This window comes from Nicotiana tomentosiformis, chromosome 9, assembly GCF_000390325.3.
Source record: "Nicotiana tomentosiformis chromosome 9, ASM39032v3, whole genome shotgun sequence".
NCBI classification, from domain to species: domain Eukaryota; kingdom Viridiplantae; phylum Streptophyta; class Magnoliopsida; order Solanales; family Solanaceae; genus Nicotiana; species Nicotiana tomentosiformis.
Window position 1 is genome coordinate 79669082 of NC_090820.1, and position 16342 is coordinate 79685423.

Genomic DNA, 16342 nt, shown 5'->3' on the forward strand with positions numbered 1-16342 from the left:
GCCGATTCTGATTGTACCGCACTGGGCTAATAACTTTTCAAGGATCCACAATAACCGTTATTTTTTTTCCATGACACAAAAGAACATCCATCAAATCCGGAACGAACTTCTAGAGTCCACAATCAAATGAACCAAGCGCTCTTCTGGCATAAATTCTCAAATTAGCGATAGTACCACAATCTCTAAACTTGGTTTCAATCTTCAATCAAGCAAGTGACTACATGTCACACTTATATAATCTTCACGTAGGACACACTCTCATGACTTTCCGCACCAGATAACAAGTCTATACATCCATACCACCAGCCATACTAATGCTATAAAGCAAATCAAGAATTCGCAGTTAGTACGCAAAGCCTCCTACATATGACACCGATCTCAGGTGACGGTAAAGACAATACCAGCTTACTCTAACCATCTGAATTCTGTTTCCTGCTCATCCAAGCTTGTGGCATTCTTGTCAACACCGAACCGCAACCTTGATCCTCAACTTCAAATTCCCATGCTACTCACTGCACCTAATCATGCCAATGCACAAGAGTACAAGGATTTCATCATCACTCCTGAACCACTAATAGAATACACACTTCATCATATAGGAACCTCTCACTTGACTCATTTCAGGAGAACCATTGCAATACATGACTGAATTCTCAAAACCGCAAAAAGTACAACCCCAAGTGGTGGTCTAATCCACCATGTCCCTTCCGGGATCCATCTACACATAACAAGCTATAATAACTGATGCCTCTGAATAAATCAAATTACGGCGGCCATCAAGCCTCGCACGTACCGCCATAACCACCTGTAAAACTTAACACGTTGAAAAAACCGATCATTGCCTCCATTATGACAATTCAACCATTGCTAACTGGTCCGACTTCTTCTAATTTACCCTGGACTTGCCTTAGGAATAATAATGGTTCCGTTCAAAACATAACAAACGCAAATCCGCACCTATCCTGAGTGACCTCATTTCAGGAGACCACGTTGTCTCAAAACCCACGAACTATCTCATACCCTCTTTGTGCGCATATTCCCATCTTCAACTGGTACACTCATTCTGATAATTCCTCTATGAATTCGAAGTTACTTTCTCCCATTCCTCCAATGCTACACCGCAGATCGAAGATAACGTAGAATACTCCCGGCCCCTTTCATAATCCACTGCAAAGCTTGATACTTAACCATACTACGGACTCGATATCCTAAGGCACCGCACTTTAACTTTTGAAACCACTAAGACCGTTGTTGAGAGTCACCCACTCTTGCTTGATCCCGAATATAACCAACTCCAAGGCCTTGCTAGCATATGAACACTCTCTCAAAGAAGCACCCGGCTGGATCACTTTCCTTGTACTTCACATCTATATGAAGCATAAACTCTGAGTCTTCCCAAAGCCTGAACATGAATCGATAAGGCCAATTACAGCACACAATCCTCAAATCCTTGGCTCAAATTATCACTAATGTTCTCTTTATTTAGTCATAATAACCCATCAATATGCCGATAACCAGAAACCTCAAAAGTAGATAACCATGCACTCAAATTGTAGATGGTGGGGCTCTCCCGCTTAGCTTGGAGGTACCATTGCATAACGTTGGGACCCACCAAGACTCCTTATCCCCCATTGACATGATTTTGCACCATCAACCTGCCAAATTCCTCGAATCCTTCTGTTAACACTTCATGAACATTCCGAATTACTATCCACATTTACATATCCGACCTCTTACCGGATAGCCAGTAGAATCCTTCACAGAAGCTTTGTCAACACCACACGACCGCTAACCTGCTCACAGGAGATAACCCACCTGTGGAAATTATATGCCGACATCTTCCAACAGCGTTGCACCGAGTACAATTACTATGAAATTAATAAACCACCCTGAGCCCGTGCTCATTCACCAGCTGTACAAGTTCGTTCATTCCCCATTGACATCAACTAAAGGTGTGACGATAAATTCCGATCCAACTCCCTCCTGTCACACACAATGTTCCTCAATATAGCAGCCAATATTCCAAATTAAACATGTAGACCTAGTCACTGTCCCCCATGAATTCCCCAAATCACTCTAAACTTTCCTCAAGGCATGCAATTATCCTACCACAGAACCTATATGCTACTCTGCCACTCTCCCACTTTGGTCAAACCCTCTTTTTAAGCAACTACTCGACTTCTGTTTCCTTACACTTGGCCTTCTAGAAGTTTAACCATCGCAAGACACCTCCCATATGTCCTTCCTCATCCTTCGCTTCCCAGTTGTTGCCTTAACTCAAAGTTCATCTCTGTAGTACCCGAACCAACCGATTGCCGCCAACTCTAAACCTCCCCGAAGAGCATCCTCCTTGAGCCATCATCATTAGGATTACCGATTCGATTCTGAACCACAACACACTGGGACATCTGATAGCCGCTTCCCTGGCACCATTCACAATACTCTGCCCCAAAGGAGATTTGAAGAAGGCCATAACACCGGTGAACATAACACATTCAATCAAGGATGACAATATCACATCTCGGATGAAGATTCCATCACATTCAAAGATACCAAGTCTCGTTACTCCATCAATCCAACCTAAACATTCTTAGTCCGATTGCCTTTCCTCCACTGGAAATAAAACACTGAATCTTTGAATCACGCATTGAGAAAAACCTCCTTTCAATTCATTCACTGCCCCTATATGATAACAACTCATGAATATCATAGCAGTTGGTGCATAGCCCCAAAACCATCAGAAATATCGCTACTGAGCTGAGATGACAGAACATCCTTCCATAAAGCGACGACATTAGACCAATCAAATACGCAGGGAGAAACATCCTTCTCTACATCAGTAGTGCCATTAAAATTCCTCGATTCCAAATTTAAAACAAGCGCTTCACATCACATAAGATCGAATAGGAAGGAGATGAAGGCATAAGCCTCAAAGGAATCAAACTGTACGATGAGGAATCAAGAAGGAAAGTTCTCTTAATAGTCCTGTAGCCTCTCGAAGATAAGTACATACGTCTCCGTACCGATTCGCACGACTCTACTAGACTCACTCATGACTCGTGAGACCTAAATGAACCTAGTGCTCTGACACCATATTGTCACGACCCAAAATCCATTTAAGGTCATGATGGCGCAGGACCTCGCTGTCAGGCAAGTCAAAAATAAAGACTTCATTTGGTTCTCATTTTAATATTTATGAAATCATATTTCCTTCAATTAAATAGTAAAAAATGGAATTTACAGTGTAGATAATAATATTTTTAACAATTTCAATACATGACAACCCCTAATCACTGTAAGGCCCCGTACAATTTTGCAAAAAAATGTTAATAATATTTCGTATGCCGAATTGGTTTTACATGTTGTGTATTATAGAAATTCTTCACGGTGATCTTTTTGGGTTGAACAATGCATCAGAAAGTAAAGGAAAATATTTGGCAGAATTACGTAATTCTACAGTCCATTATGCGACCGCAGAATCACTCTACAGACCGCAGAGTGAGGCAGTTTTTGGGTCAGTCTGGGAGCAATTATGCGATCGATTATGCGAGCAAATAACTTTTCTGTGGTGCATTATGCGACCGCAGAACAATTATGCGGGTCGCATAGTGACCACAGACACGGACAGCATTTTGGCCATTTTGGTCTGAAATTATGCGACCGATATGCGGTCCGCATATTGGTTATGCGATCGCAGAACCTGTTACAGAGCTTCCTTTTTGGGATTTTAATCCCAACCCTATTTCATTAAAACACACCCCCATGGACCATTTTGATCATATTTTTTTAATATTTCTAGAGTGAGAGAGAGAGGGTCATAGAGGGAGAAGTGATCTTCATTAAATTGTAATTCAATTCTCACTTAAATCTTGAAGATTATCAAGAGAGGAACTTAGGTCTTCTTCCTAAAAGGTAAGACTTCATCACCCCAGCTCTTAATTCTAAACATAACTATAATGGGGTACTAGTATGATACTTCACGGGGATGAGGGTGACTACATTGCATGCATGTAAGATAAAAGGGTGTAGGGAGATTGTAAGCTAAGAATGGAGATGAATGGGTTATGAAATATGAAACCTCCCATGAAAAGAACCTTGAAACCTTAATATACACTTATTATTTGATAAAATGTTCAAGTGGGCTAAAGCCATGAATGTATTCCTAATTTTGGTTCAACTTGTTATATTGCTAAAAATAGATTGAGGTTGCTAAGAGTTTCGGATAATTGTAGAATCAAAGAAGCTCGATTGAGGTATGTATGGATAACTCTCTTCTTCTTAGAATCGAACTCCTGGTGTCCGAATAATTGGTGTAAGTTCCGACTTGGTCATACTAGAATTGTTACCTTAGTGTATTGGGTTGAAAGATTCATGCTCCCTAATTGTTCTAGATGTTTACCATGTCATCATGCTATTTGAGAACGTAATTATGATTTTTCAAGCTCCTTCCCTTAAGTGTGCAATGCCTAATGTGATGGTACTTATCGACATGAATGATGATGTTATTTGATCAAATAAAAAGGGAAAGACTTGAATTGTAAAATATGCCCAAGTGCTAGGAACTACTTAATAAATGAGGCTGTTTGTGTCATGTAATGAAAGATGGCAAAGAAATGTGAATTGAGTGAACAATTGAAAGAGATTATGTCTCAAGTGAGATGACTTAGCCGATCGGGCCGAGATCAGATTGGGGATTCATTCGGAGGTGGGAGATCAGCCTTTTGGGGAGGATCATCAGGGTCTTCCCAGTCTTATGCTCAGTCTTCAGCTAGTGCCCTACCATCAGGGCATGGTCAGTAGCAGGGGAGTCACTTTAGGCCCAGTCAAGGCAGCAAGGGGGTCCCACCATCAAGGCCGATCAAGAGGGAGATTCCAGCAGCAGCAAAGGGTTCCATGCCCTAAGTGTGGGAGGATAAATTTTGGAGTCTGCTACCTGGATATGCCAGTATGTTACGGATGCGGAATGAGAGGCTATATTCAGAGGGAGTGTCATGCATCTCGTTAAGGTGCAGGCAGGGGCAAAACTCAGTCATCCAGTCCTAAAGCTGCTACATCTTTAGCACCTCCTCTAATTCGAGGATCTCCAGTACTCGCAGGGCGTGGTGCAGCTAGGGGTGGTGCACAGAGTTCGGGAGGACCCAACCGGTTCTATGCTATGAGTTGTCGACAGAGTGCAGAGGCTTCCCCAGATGTCGTCACAGGTATATTGACTGTTCAATCTCATGATGCGTATGCCCTTATTGATACCAGATCTTGTTTATCCTATGTTACTCCTTATGTTGTTATGAGCTTCGGGATAGAACCGGAACAACTTTATGAGTCGTTCTCTGTATCTACTCCAGTTGGCGAGTCTATTACGGTCGCGCAGGTTTATAGAGATTGTGTTTTCAAGGTGCATGGTCGGGATACCATAGTTGATCTCATTGAACTGGGGATGATTGATTTTGATGTAATAATTGGAATGGATTGGCTTTATTCATGTTTTGCAAAACTCGACTGCCAAACCAGAATTATGAGGCTTGAGTTCCCTAACGAGCCAGTTGTTGAGTGGGAGGGAATAATGTTATGCCAAAAGGTAGGTTTATTTCTTATCTTAAGGCCACAAAGATGATCAGGAAGCGATGTATTGATCATTTGGTCCGAGTTATGGACACCACCGCTGAGGTGCCTACCCTTGAATCCGTGCCAATTATGAATGAATTCCTCGATGTCTTTCCGGATGAGCACCCTAGAATTTCTCCAAATAGGGAGATTGATTTTGGGATTGATGTGATGCCTGGAACGCAGCCTATATCCATTCTACCTTATAGAGTGGCGCCGACGAAATTAAAAGAGCTAAAGGAACAACTAAGGGATTTGCTAGAGAAAGGTTTCATTAGACCGAGTGTGTCTCCTTGGGGCGCACCGGTTCTCTTTGTCAGAAATAAAGATGGATCGCTGCGGATGTGTATTGATTACCAGTAACTCAACAAAGTCACCATCAAAAACAAATACCGATTGCCTAGAATAGATGATTTGTTTGATCAATTACAAGGTGCTAAGTTCTTCTCCAAAATTGATTTGCGATCTGGGTACCACCAATTGAAGGTAAGGGAGCAGGATAATCCAAAAACAGCTTTCAGAACACGGTATGGGCACTTTAAATTTTTGGTAATGTCATTCGGGCTAACAAATGCCCCGACAGCTTTCATGGATCTTATGAATCGAGTCTTCAAGTCGTTTCTTGACTCCTTTGTGATAGTATTCATTGACGACATCCTTGTATATTCACGAAGTTGAGAGGATCAGGCCGACCACCTCAGGTTAGTTCTGTAGACTCTTCATCAACACCAATTGTATACAAGTTCTCGAAATGTGAATTTTGGCTTGAATCTGTTACATTCCTGGGTCATGTCATCTCTGGAGAAGGAATTAAGGTTGATCCTCAAAAGATTGCAGCGGTGAAGGATTGGCCTAGACCTACTACTCCAACAGAGATTCGCAGTTTCTTGGGTTTGGACGGGTATTATAGGAGGTTTGTAGAGGGGTCCTCCACTCTTGCCTCTCCATTGACTAAATTGACGTAGAGGGTGGTTAAGTTCCAGTGGTTCGATGCTTGTGAAAGGAGCTTCCAGGAATTGAAATCAAGATTGACTTCGGTGCCGGTATTGACCCTGCCAGAGGTTACTGAGGGGTTTGTGGTGTATTGCGATGCTTCAAGGTTTGGTCTTGGGTGCGTACAAATGCAACATGGCAAGGTTATAGCATATGCTTCAAGGCAACTTAATAATCATGAAAAGAACGATCCAACTCATGACTTAGAGCTTGCGGTGGTGGTTTTTGCATTGAAAATTTGGCGTCATTATTTGTATGGAGTCTATGTAGATGTATTCACGGACCACAAGAGTCTTCAATACATTTTCAAGCAAAAGGAATTGAACTTAAGGCACAAAAGGTGTCTTGAGTTGCTCAAAGATTATGAAATCGACATTTTGTATTATCCGGGGAAAGCTAATGTGGTGGCAGATGCTCTTAGTCGGAAATCTATGGGTAGTTTGGCTCACTTGGAGGCATGTCAAAGGCCCTTGGCCCAGGAGGTTCACGAGTTGGCCAGTTTGGGAGTTCACCTTACAGACTCTAATGAAGGGGGAGTGATTGTGCTAAATAGGGTGGAATCATCGCTTGTGGCGGAAGTCAAGGAGAAATAATACAATTATCCAGTGTTGGTGCAGCTGAAGGAAGAAATTCATAAACATAAGACTTTTTTCTCTTGGCATAGATGACGGTACATTACCTTACCAACAACGACTGTGTGTTCCAAACGTAGATGGTCTTCGGGAAAGAATCATGGCAGAAGCTCATACTTCTTGATATTTCGTGCACCCGGGTTCTACGAAAATGTATCATGACCTCAAGGAAGTTTACTGGTGGAATGACTTGAAGAGGGGTGTGGCGGACTTTGTGGCAAAATGTTCAAAATGTCAACAGGTGAAAGTCGATCATCAAGGGCCCGTTGGCTTAGCACAGAGTATAGAAATTCTAATGTGAAAATGGGAAATGATCAATATGGATTTTCTGGTAGTGTTACCGTGCACTCCGCGTAAGTTTGACTCAATTTTGGTGATCGTCGATCCACTCACGAAATCAACTCACTTCTTGCCGGTTAAATCCACCGACACTGCGAAACAGTATGCTCAATTGTATATCAAGGAGATAGTCATGCTTCACGGCACTCCAGTTTCCATCATTTCCCATCTAGGGGCCCAGTTCACAGCTAATTTCTAGAAGGAATTTCAGCAAGGTTTGGGTATGCATGTAAATCTTAGCACGGCTTTCCATCCACAAACTGATAGGCAAGCAGAGCGGACTATTCAGACGCTTGAGGACATGTTGCGTGCTTGTGTGCTTGACTTGAAGGGTAGCTGGGATGATCATTTTCTGCTCATAGAATTTGCTTATAACAACAGCTTCCATGCAAGTATTCAGATAGCACCGTTTGAGACCTTGTAGGGTAGAAGATGTAGATCACCAATTTGGTGGTTCGAGGTTGGAGAAGATGAACTAATAGGACCAGACCTTGTACATCAGGTTATGGAAAAGGTTAAGATCATAAAAGAGAGGTTGAAAACTCCTCAGTGTCATCAAAAATCCTATTCGGAAGTTCCTCGCAGAGACTTAGATTTCAAGAAAGATAAAGGGGATCATGCGGTTTGGAAAGAAAGGGAAATTAAGTCCGAGGTATGTCGGGCCGTATAGAATCATTCAAAGGATAGGTCAAGTGGCATACAAGCTTGAATTACAACTTGAGATGTCATTAGTACACCCGGTGTTTCATGTGTCTATCTTTAAGAAAGTAGTTAAAGATCCTACACTCATCGTTCCGGTTGAGACCATTGCAGTTAATGAAGAATTGTCATATGAAGAGATTCCAGTTTCCATTCTTGATAGGCAGATCCGAAAGTTGAAGAATAAAGAAATTGCCTCCTTGAAAGTGTTATGGCGAAACCAGCAGGTTGAAGAAGCCACGTGGGAAGCCGAAGAAGAGATGAAGGAGAAGTATCCTCACTTGTTTGAATAGTTGTGTAATCCTTTCTTTTATGAACCTGTCACCTAAGAATTTTGTACCACCTGTTTAGTTAATGTAAAGATGCTCCTTTTGATTATATGTTGTTTACATGAGGCCACGGTTGGTGTGGTTATGAGTTATGCTATGTCGTTGGGTTCTATACATGTTTGTAAGATGTGTTTCAGGGGCTCTCTGACTGGTGGATAGGCCTAGTTACAAACGAAACTCTGGCGAAATTTTTGAGAATTTAGGGAGTTAATCGGATTTGGGGCTGCTGGTGTGTGGTATGAAAACTTAGTTCCACAAGATGCTAATAATAGGTTTTTACCCTCATTCGAGGACGAATGATCCTAAGTGGGGGATAAAGTAAGGCCCCGTAAAATTTTGCAAAATAATGTTAATAATATTCTGTGGTGCTGAATTGGTTTTACGTGTTGTGTATTAAAGAAATTCTTCGCGGTTCGAACTTTTTGGGTTGAACAATGCATCAAAAAGTAAAATAAAATGTTTGGCAGAATTACGCGTTTCTGCGGTCCATTATGCGACCGTAGAATCACTCTGCGGACCACATAATGGGCGTAGAGTGAGGCAGTTTTTGGGTCAGTCTAGGAGCAATTATGCGGTCGACTATGGGACCGCATAACTGTTCTGCGGTGCATTATGTGACCACATAACAATTATGCGGGCCGCATAGTGACCGCAGACACGGACAACTTTTTGGCCATTTTGGTTTGCAATTATGCGACCGATATGCGGTCTGTATATTGGTTATGCGATCGCAGAACCTGTTCCAAAGCTTCATTTTTTGGATTTTAAACCCAACCCTATTTCTTTAAAATATACCCCCATGGACCATTTTGAGCATATTTTCTAATATTTCTAGAGTGAGAGAGAGAGAGGGTCCTAGAGGGAGAAGTGATCTTCATCAAATTGTTCTTCAATTCTCACTTAGATCTTGAAGATTATCAAGAGAGGAATCTAGGTCTTCTTCCTAAAAGGTAAGACTTCACCACCCCAGCTCTTAATTCCAAACATAGCTATAATGGGGTACTAGTGTGATACTTCATGGGGATGGGGGTGAGTACATCGCATGCATGTAAGATAAAAGGGTGTAGGGAGAATGTAAGCTAAGAATGGAGATGAATGGGTTATGAAAGATGAAACCTCCCATGAAAAGAACCTTGAAACCTTAATATACACTTAGTATTTGATAAAATGTTCAAGTGGGCTAAAACCATGAATGTCTTCCTAATTTTGGTTCAACTTGTTATATTGCTAAAATTAGATTGAGGTTGCTAAGAGTTCCGGATAATTGTAGAATCAAAGAAGCTCGATTGAGGTATGTATGGCTAACTCTCTTCTTCTTAGAATCGAATTCCTGGTGTCCGAATAATTGGTGTAAGTTCCGACTTTGTCATACTAGAATTGTTGCCTCAGTGTGTTAGGTTGAAAGATTCATGCTCCCTAATTGTTTTAGATATTTACCATATCATCATGCTATTTGAGAACGTAATTATGATTTTTCAAGCTCCTTCCCTTATGTGTGCAATGCCTTATGTGATGGTACTTATCGACATGAATGATGATGTTATGTGAACGAATAAAAAAGGAAAGACTTGAATTGTAAAATGTGCCCAAGTGCCAGGAACTACTTAATAAATGAGGTTGTTTGTGCCATGTAATGAAAGATGGGAAAGAAATGTGAATTGAGTGAATAATTAAAAGAGGTTATGTCACAAGTCAGATGGCTTAGCCGATCGGGCCAAGATCGGACTCCATGCTCTACACATTGTGGCATTTGTGTTGGAATTATTGATTTACATTGTGGATATAGATATGTCTCACTTGAGATGGCTTAGCCGGTCGGGCCGAGACCGGACTCCTTGTAAAAATACGGTGGCATTATGAGCTGTGGCGTTTGGCACTTGGCACTAAAGATTAATAACCTAAAAAGATGGAAAGATTAACTAAAAAAGTATGTGATCCTTACTTTGTGTTTCTTTGAATGTTGTGAAGCACTTTTTAATTATTAAGACTGTCTTCTCTTTGTGTCATTGTTCATTCTATTAAGATTGGTGTTTGCCCTTACATACTAGTACTATTCGACAGTGCTAACGTCCCTTTTGCCGGGGGCGCTACATTTTTTAATGGATGTAGGTGGTTTCATTGCAGATAACGCCGATCACAGATAGTGGTACTCTCCCTCTTACTCTCCTCACAGCAGTCTTCTTGAGCCCCATTTCTTCCATGGGTCATGTAGTTCTTCTTTTGTATAAGTTTTCACATTTTGAGGTATAGCCGGGGCCTTGTTGCCGGCATTGTCATGTTGGTCTTTTGTACCTTTAGAGGCTCTGTAGACATTTATGTGGGTCATGTATGAATGTTGGGGTGGTCATAGGATCAAGTTGTATTTTGAAACTTTTTTCCATTAGATTGTAAAAAGTATGTGCTTTGGGAAACTTAACTATGTCATAATATATATAATGAAAAACAAAATGAACTAGCAACGTTTATAAATTTATATAATTGATCACTCCCCTGTTTAACAAATTGTGATGCGTTCCTTTTTTTTGGATTATGAATAAGTCGGGTAGGAAAGGTTTAATAGGCTTGCTCGACCGAGTTCACTCGGTTGAGCGCCGGTCGCGCTCCCTGAGGTTAGGGCGTGACAATCACCCCAAAACCTGGTGTCACAAGTGCTTGAGTATCAACTAGGAATATAAAATAAAATACAGCATCTGTCTGGAATACAAATTGGACAGGAAAAATATAAATACTCTACAGGAGACTTTGTTGGTTGCGGATCGTAGTATAGAGTGCAGCTCACCTAAGTCCCTGGTACAACCGCGCCTCTGTGCCTATAAGGCCACTAGGCATATATTTACCTGCACAAAAATGTGCAGCAAGTATAGTATGAGTACGTAAATCAATGTGTACTCAGTAAGTATCCCGCCTAACCTCGAAGAAGTAGTGACGAGGGGTCGGCTCCAACACTTACTATGGGCTATAAATAAAATACCAATGATATGATTTAGCACGGATTACGTAGAACGGCTGTAATCTCAATATCATGAAATAAGTAAACAATTTTTTTGTAAATAAGAAATTTCCAAATTTAGTTTTCATCGTTTATCATTTATTTCTCAGGCCAATGAAGTAATATCAATTATCATAAATTCCAAAGCAAACAATTCAATCATGAGCAAATCATGTTGAGGTAGTACGACACGGTCAAACATAAATATTTAAACTATGCACTGCCGAGGGTCGAACAACGCGAACCATATATGCATCTATCTACTACCGAGGCGTTCAACCCGCTCCACAAAAGATAAAACACATTAAACAACCAATTCAAGATTTATTAAGGGGCAAATATTCCAATAATTTCAAATTCCCATTTAACGGTCAAGTAAATGAAGTTTAACCTTCTTACAATTCCTTTATCGAGTTTCTAAATGTTTTGAACAATTAATTTAACAAGTAGGGCCCAACATCGCAAGTACAACATGATATGGGTCCTAGACTATCCGGACATAAGCAAAATAGTAGCTACGCACGGACTCTCGTCACCTCGTGCGTACGTAGCCCCCACAAATAGAAGCACATAATGATTTGATTCACCTATGGGGTTAATTCTTTCTTACAAGGTTAGAATGGAGACTTACCTGGCTCGAAATTTCCATAGCCGGCTCCCAAGCCTTTAAACCGACTCAATTCGATGCCCAACGCTCTGAAACTATTCAATAAATGTGCAAATCCATAGATATATACTCTAATACTCATTATAATTCAATTTACAATAATTTCCAACTCCGCTCAAAAAGTCGACAAAGCAACCCTCAGGCCCACGTGTCTGTATTATGACAATTATCGAAGATAAACATTACCCATAACCCCCACGAACTCAAATATATAATTTATTCTCAATTTCATGCCCAAATTCGTAATCAAAATCCAAGAATACTAATTTTCTAGGTTTTTCTACAAAATCCCAAATTTCTATAGATTTTCATGCTTCAATCCATGTATAAATCTTGTATTTAACTCACAATATGCGGGAATCACTTACGTTGACATAGATTATGAAAATCCCTCCTTGAAGCTCTCCAAATTCGCACCAACCAAGTGAAAAATTAGAAAAGGAGAGCCAAATTCCGCTCTTAAAACGATTCTGCCCAGTGATTTTTAGCACCTGCGGTGCCTTAGCCGCATCTACGGTCCCACACCTGCGACAAAATCCTCGTAGGTGTGCATTTCCCTTACCTGGCCAAGCTGCGCATCTACGGACAAAAAGAGACCGCTTCCGTGAGCCCATCTGTTCCTGCCACTACTGGTATCGCACCTGTGGTCACGCAGGTGCGCCAAAATTTCCGCACCTGTGGTGGCTGGGCTGCCCTCACTCTTTTGCTTGTGCGGCTAGTAGCTCGCACCTGTGAGCTCGCACCTACGGCTGGCCAAACACATGTGCGATTATGACAACAACTGGGAGCTTTAGTTATTGCTCCCAATTTCCAACTTGGTCTGAGCCTCGTCCGATTGCTACTCGGGGCCCCGCCCGAACATACCAACAAGATTCTAATCATGAAACTGACTCGCTCGAACCCTCAAATCATGCAAAACAACATCGAAATCATGAATTGCACCCTAATTCAAGCTTAATGAACTTTAGAACTTCAAACTTCTACATTCGATGCTGAATCCTATCAAATCACGTCTGATTGACCTCAAATTTTGCACACAAGTCATAATTGACATTACGGACTTACTCCAACTTCTGGAATAGGAATACGACACCAATATTAAAAACTCCACTCTCTATCAAACTTTCCAAAAACCTTCAAATTTCTTTTTTTTGCCAAATGACTCCGAAATGACCTACGGACCTCCAAATCCACTTCCGTACGTGCTCCCAATACCAGAATCACTATACGGAGCTATTCCCAGACTCAAAATCCCAAACGGACATAGATAGCATTGAAATGCATTTCAACCCAAATTTATGAAATCCTTCCAAAAATGTCAACTTCCACAATATGTGCCGAAACACTCCCGGGTCATCCAAAACCTGATCCATACATACACCCAAGTCCAAAATCATCATACGAATCTGTTGGAACCTTCAAATCCCGATTCCAAGGTCATTTACTCAAAACACACTCCTTAGTAAATTCTTCCAACTTAAAGCTTCCGAAATGAAAATTTCCTTTCTAAACCGACTCTGGATTTCCCGAACTTCAATTCCGACTACACATACAAGTCATAATACCTGAAGTGAAGCTGCTCATGGCCTCAAACTGCTGAACGATGTGCTAGAGCTCAAAATGACTAGTCAGGTCGTTACAACTCGAAACGACCGGCTGAGTCGTTACATTTACCCCGACAATCCTCTCAACAATACCACGTTTGCCAAAAACATCACAACACAATATAACAACTTGCACCACGTGCCCATATGCCACAACATTTTGTTGAAGACTATTCCAATACCACAACCACACATAGCCTTCGGCTCAACAACACTGAATCTAACAACAACAACAACAACAACAATAACATGGGAGTATGGCAAGTAAAAAGAACAAGTGTAACCACCCGGCCAGTCGTTTTGAGAGTAATATCCCCAATCCATTATTTACTGCTTCTCCCATATCTATTTCTGCTATTGTGATTTGTCGGGAGGTTTCGTTTTGGTTTTTGGAGTGTTTTGGGACACTTAGTCCCTAAATGGAGGTTTAAGCCTTAGGATTTAGACCGTAGTCGGAACAGTGTGAATAAAACTCTAGAATGGAATTCTGTTAGTTTTGTTAGCTCCGTTAGGTGATTTTAGACTTAGGGGCGTGTCCGCATTGTGTGTTGGAGGTCAGTAAATCATTTAGGCTTGAAATGGCGAAAGTCAAATTTTTGGAGTTTTGGGCTAGTAGTGGAATTTTTGACATCGGGGTCGGATTCCGATTCCAGAAGTGGGAGTAGGTCCGTAGTGTTGAATATGACTTGTGTGCAAAATTTGAGGTCAATCAGACATGGTTTGGTTGGTTTCGGCATCAGTTGTCGAATTTGGAAGTTTCAAGATTCTTTAAGTTTGAATTGGAGGGTTATTCGTGATTTTAGCGTTGTTAGATGTGATTTGAGGACTCGACTAAGTTTGTATGGTGTTTTAGGATTGGTTGGTATGTTTGGATGAGGTCCCGGGGCCCTGGGGAGTGTTTCGGATGCTCAACGGGTTGAAATTTCGACTTATGCGATTGCTGAAGATTTATGGTTGCCGGTGTTTTCGCATCTGCGGTTGGGGAACCACAGGTACGGACTCGCACGTGTGAAGAATCAAGCGCAAAAGTGGTTTGGAAGGAGGAGCTCAGGGATCACAGGTGCGAGGTAATATTCCGTATCTGTGATGTCCGCAGATGCGACCCTGGAGCGCATGTGCGAAGAGAGACCGTAGAAGCGGACCAGTTTCCGCATGTGCGCACGCGCAGGTGCGACCACTTTCTCGCATAAGCGGTCCCATGTCCCTTAAGTTATTTCCGCACCTACGATGGAATTTCTGGAGGTGCGGTGCCGCGGGTGCGATGAATAGGTCTTAGGAGCGAATTTGCTGGGCAGAAAAAGGAAAAATATTCGACGATTTGATTCATTTCTCCATTTTTGGACTTGGGAGCTCAGAAATTGGCGATTTCTTTGAGGGATTTTCAAGGGGAGTCATTGGGTAATGATTCCTAACTCCTTTATGGTTATAACCTAGTAATCTATCATTTATTTTATAATTTAATTTCGGATTTGGGGTGAAACAAATTAGAAACAATTGAGAAAAGTTCTTAGACCTGCTTCCTAACCAACTTATACCACTCCAAATTCAACATCTTCTCCTCCTCATCAATGCTTTCTACTAAATTCAGATACGTTGCTTTCTTGGTGTTCACCTTTCCTTGGACCTCTCTATTCCACCACAAGTCTCCGTTGCGACCATCGTAGTAACCCTTCGAGACCCCTAATACCTCTCTGGCAGCTTCCTTAATGCACTGCGCCATCATGGTCCATATCAGGCTCGCATCTCCACTACTCCTCCAAGCTCCCATCGTCAACAACTTAACCCCCAACTCCCATGCTTTGTCTTCAGTCAAGGCTTCCCACTTGATCTTAGGTTGGACATACAACACCCTTATCCTCTTTTTCCTCGTGATCTCGAGATCTATCACGAGGAGTTTATGAAGGGTCGTGAGGTTCTCACTCGGGATGACCTTGAAATCCGTGCAAAGTCCTTTATTGGACCTCCTGCATGGTATATAGTAAATCTGGGTCTTGGCCACCGAGCTCCAGAAGGTGACTGAGTGTTCCACCCTCTTCGGAAAATCAAAGTTTTCTATCACCAAATCAAACACTCTAGCATAATCCAGCAACAATTCTCCCTCTACTTCTATCTTTAAAACTGAAACCACCATGTACATCATCATAGCCCCTAGACGTCGCTCCAATATGGCCGTTCAAATCTCATCTAATAAAAAGCTTCTCTGTGTGCGGCATACCGCGCACCATCTCATCCAAATCCTACTAGAAATACCTCTTGACTTCCCCATCCAAGCCTGTCTGGGGTGCGTACCTACTGATCATGTTCAAAGTAAATCCACCAATAACTAGCTTAATACTCATTAACTTGTCGCTCACTCGCCTTACCTCTACCACTAAATCCCTAAGGTCCTTATCAACCAAAATATCAACCCCGTTCCTGCCCCCCTTGCTCCTAGAAAACCATAGTTTAAACCCGTCTGCATCCTGTGCCCTATCCTCTACCCATTTAGT

At 41.7% G+C, this 16342-nt stretch overlaps 3 protein-coding genes across 3 annotated transcripts; 2 read left to right on the plus strand and 1 right to left on the minus strand.

Moving 5' to 3' along the window:
* Positions 1–5607: 5607 nt before the first annotated feature.
* Positions 5608–7187, plus strand: LOC138899058 (uncharacterized). The gene is made up of 2 exons (XM_070185172.1): positions 5608–5869; positions 6865–7187. Exons 1-2 carry the CDS (start codon positions 5608–5610, stop codon positions 7185–7187), a joined length of 585 nt encoding a protein of 194 aa, XP_070041273.1.
* Positions 7188–7377: 190 nt separating this feature from the next.
* On the plus strand, positions 7378–8557 carry LOC138899059 (uncharacterized). Its single transcript, XM_070185173.1, has 3 exons — positions 7378–7467; positions 7990–8217; positions 8330–8557. The coding sequence occupies exons 1-3, from the start codon at positions 7378–7380 to the stop codon at positions 8555–8557; spliced, it is 546 nt and encodes a 181-aa protein (XP_070041274.1).
* Positions 8558–15360: 6803 nt separating this feature from the next.
* On the minus strand, positions 15361–15984 carry LOC138899060 (uncharacterized). The gene has a single exon (XM_070185174.1). It carries the CDS (start codon positions 15982–15984, stop codon positions 15361–15363), a length of 624 nt encoding a protein of 207 aa, XP_070041275.1.
* Between the last annotated feature and the right edge of the window lie 358 nt (positions 15985–16342).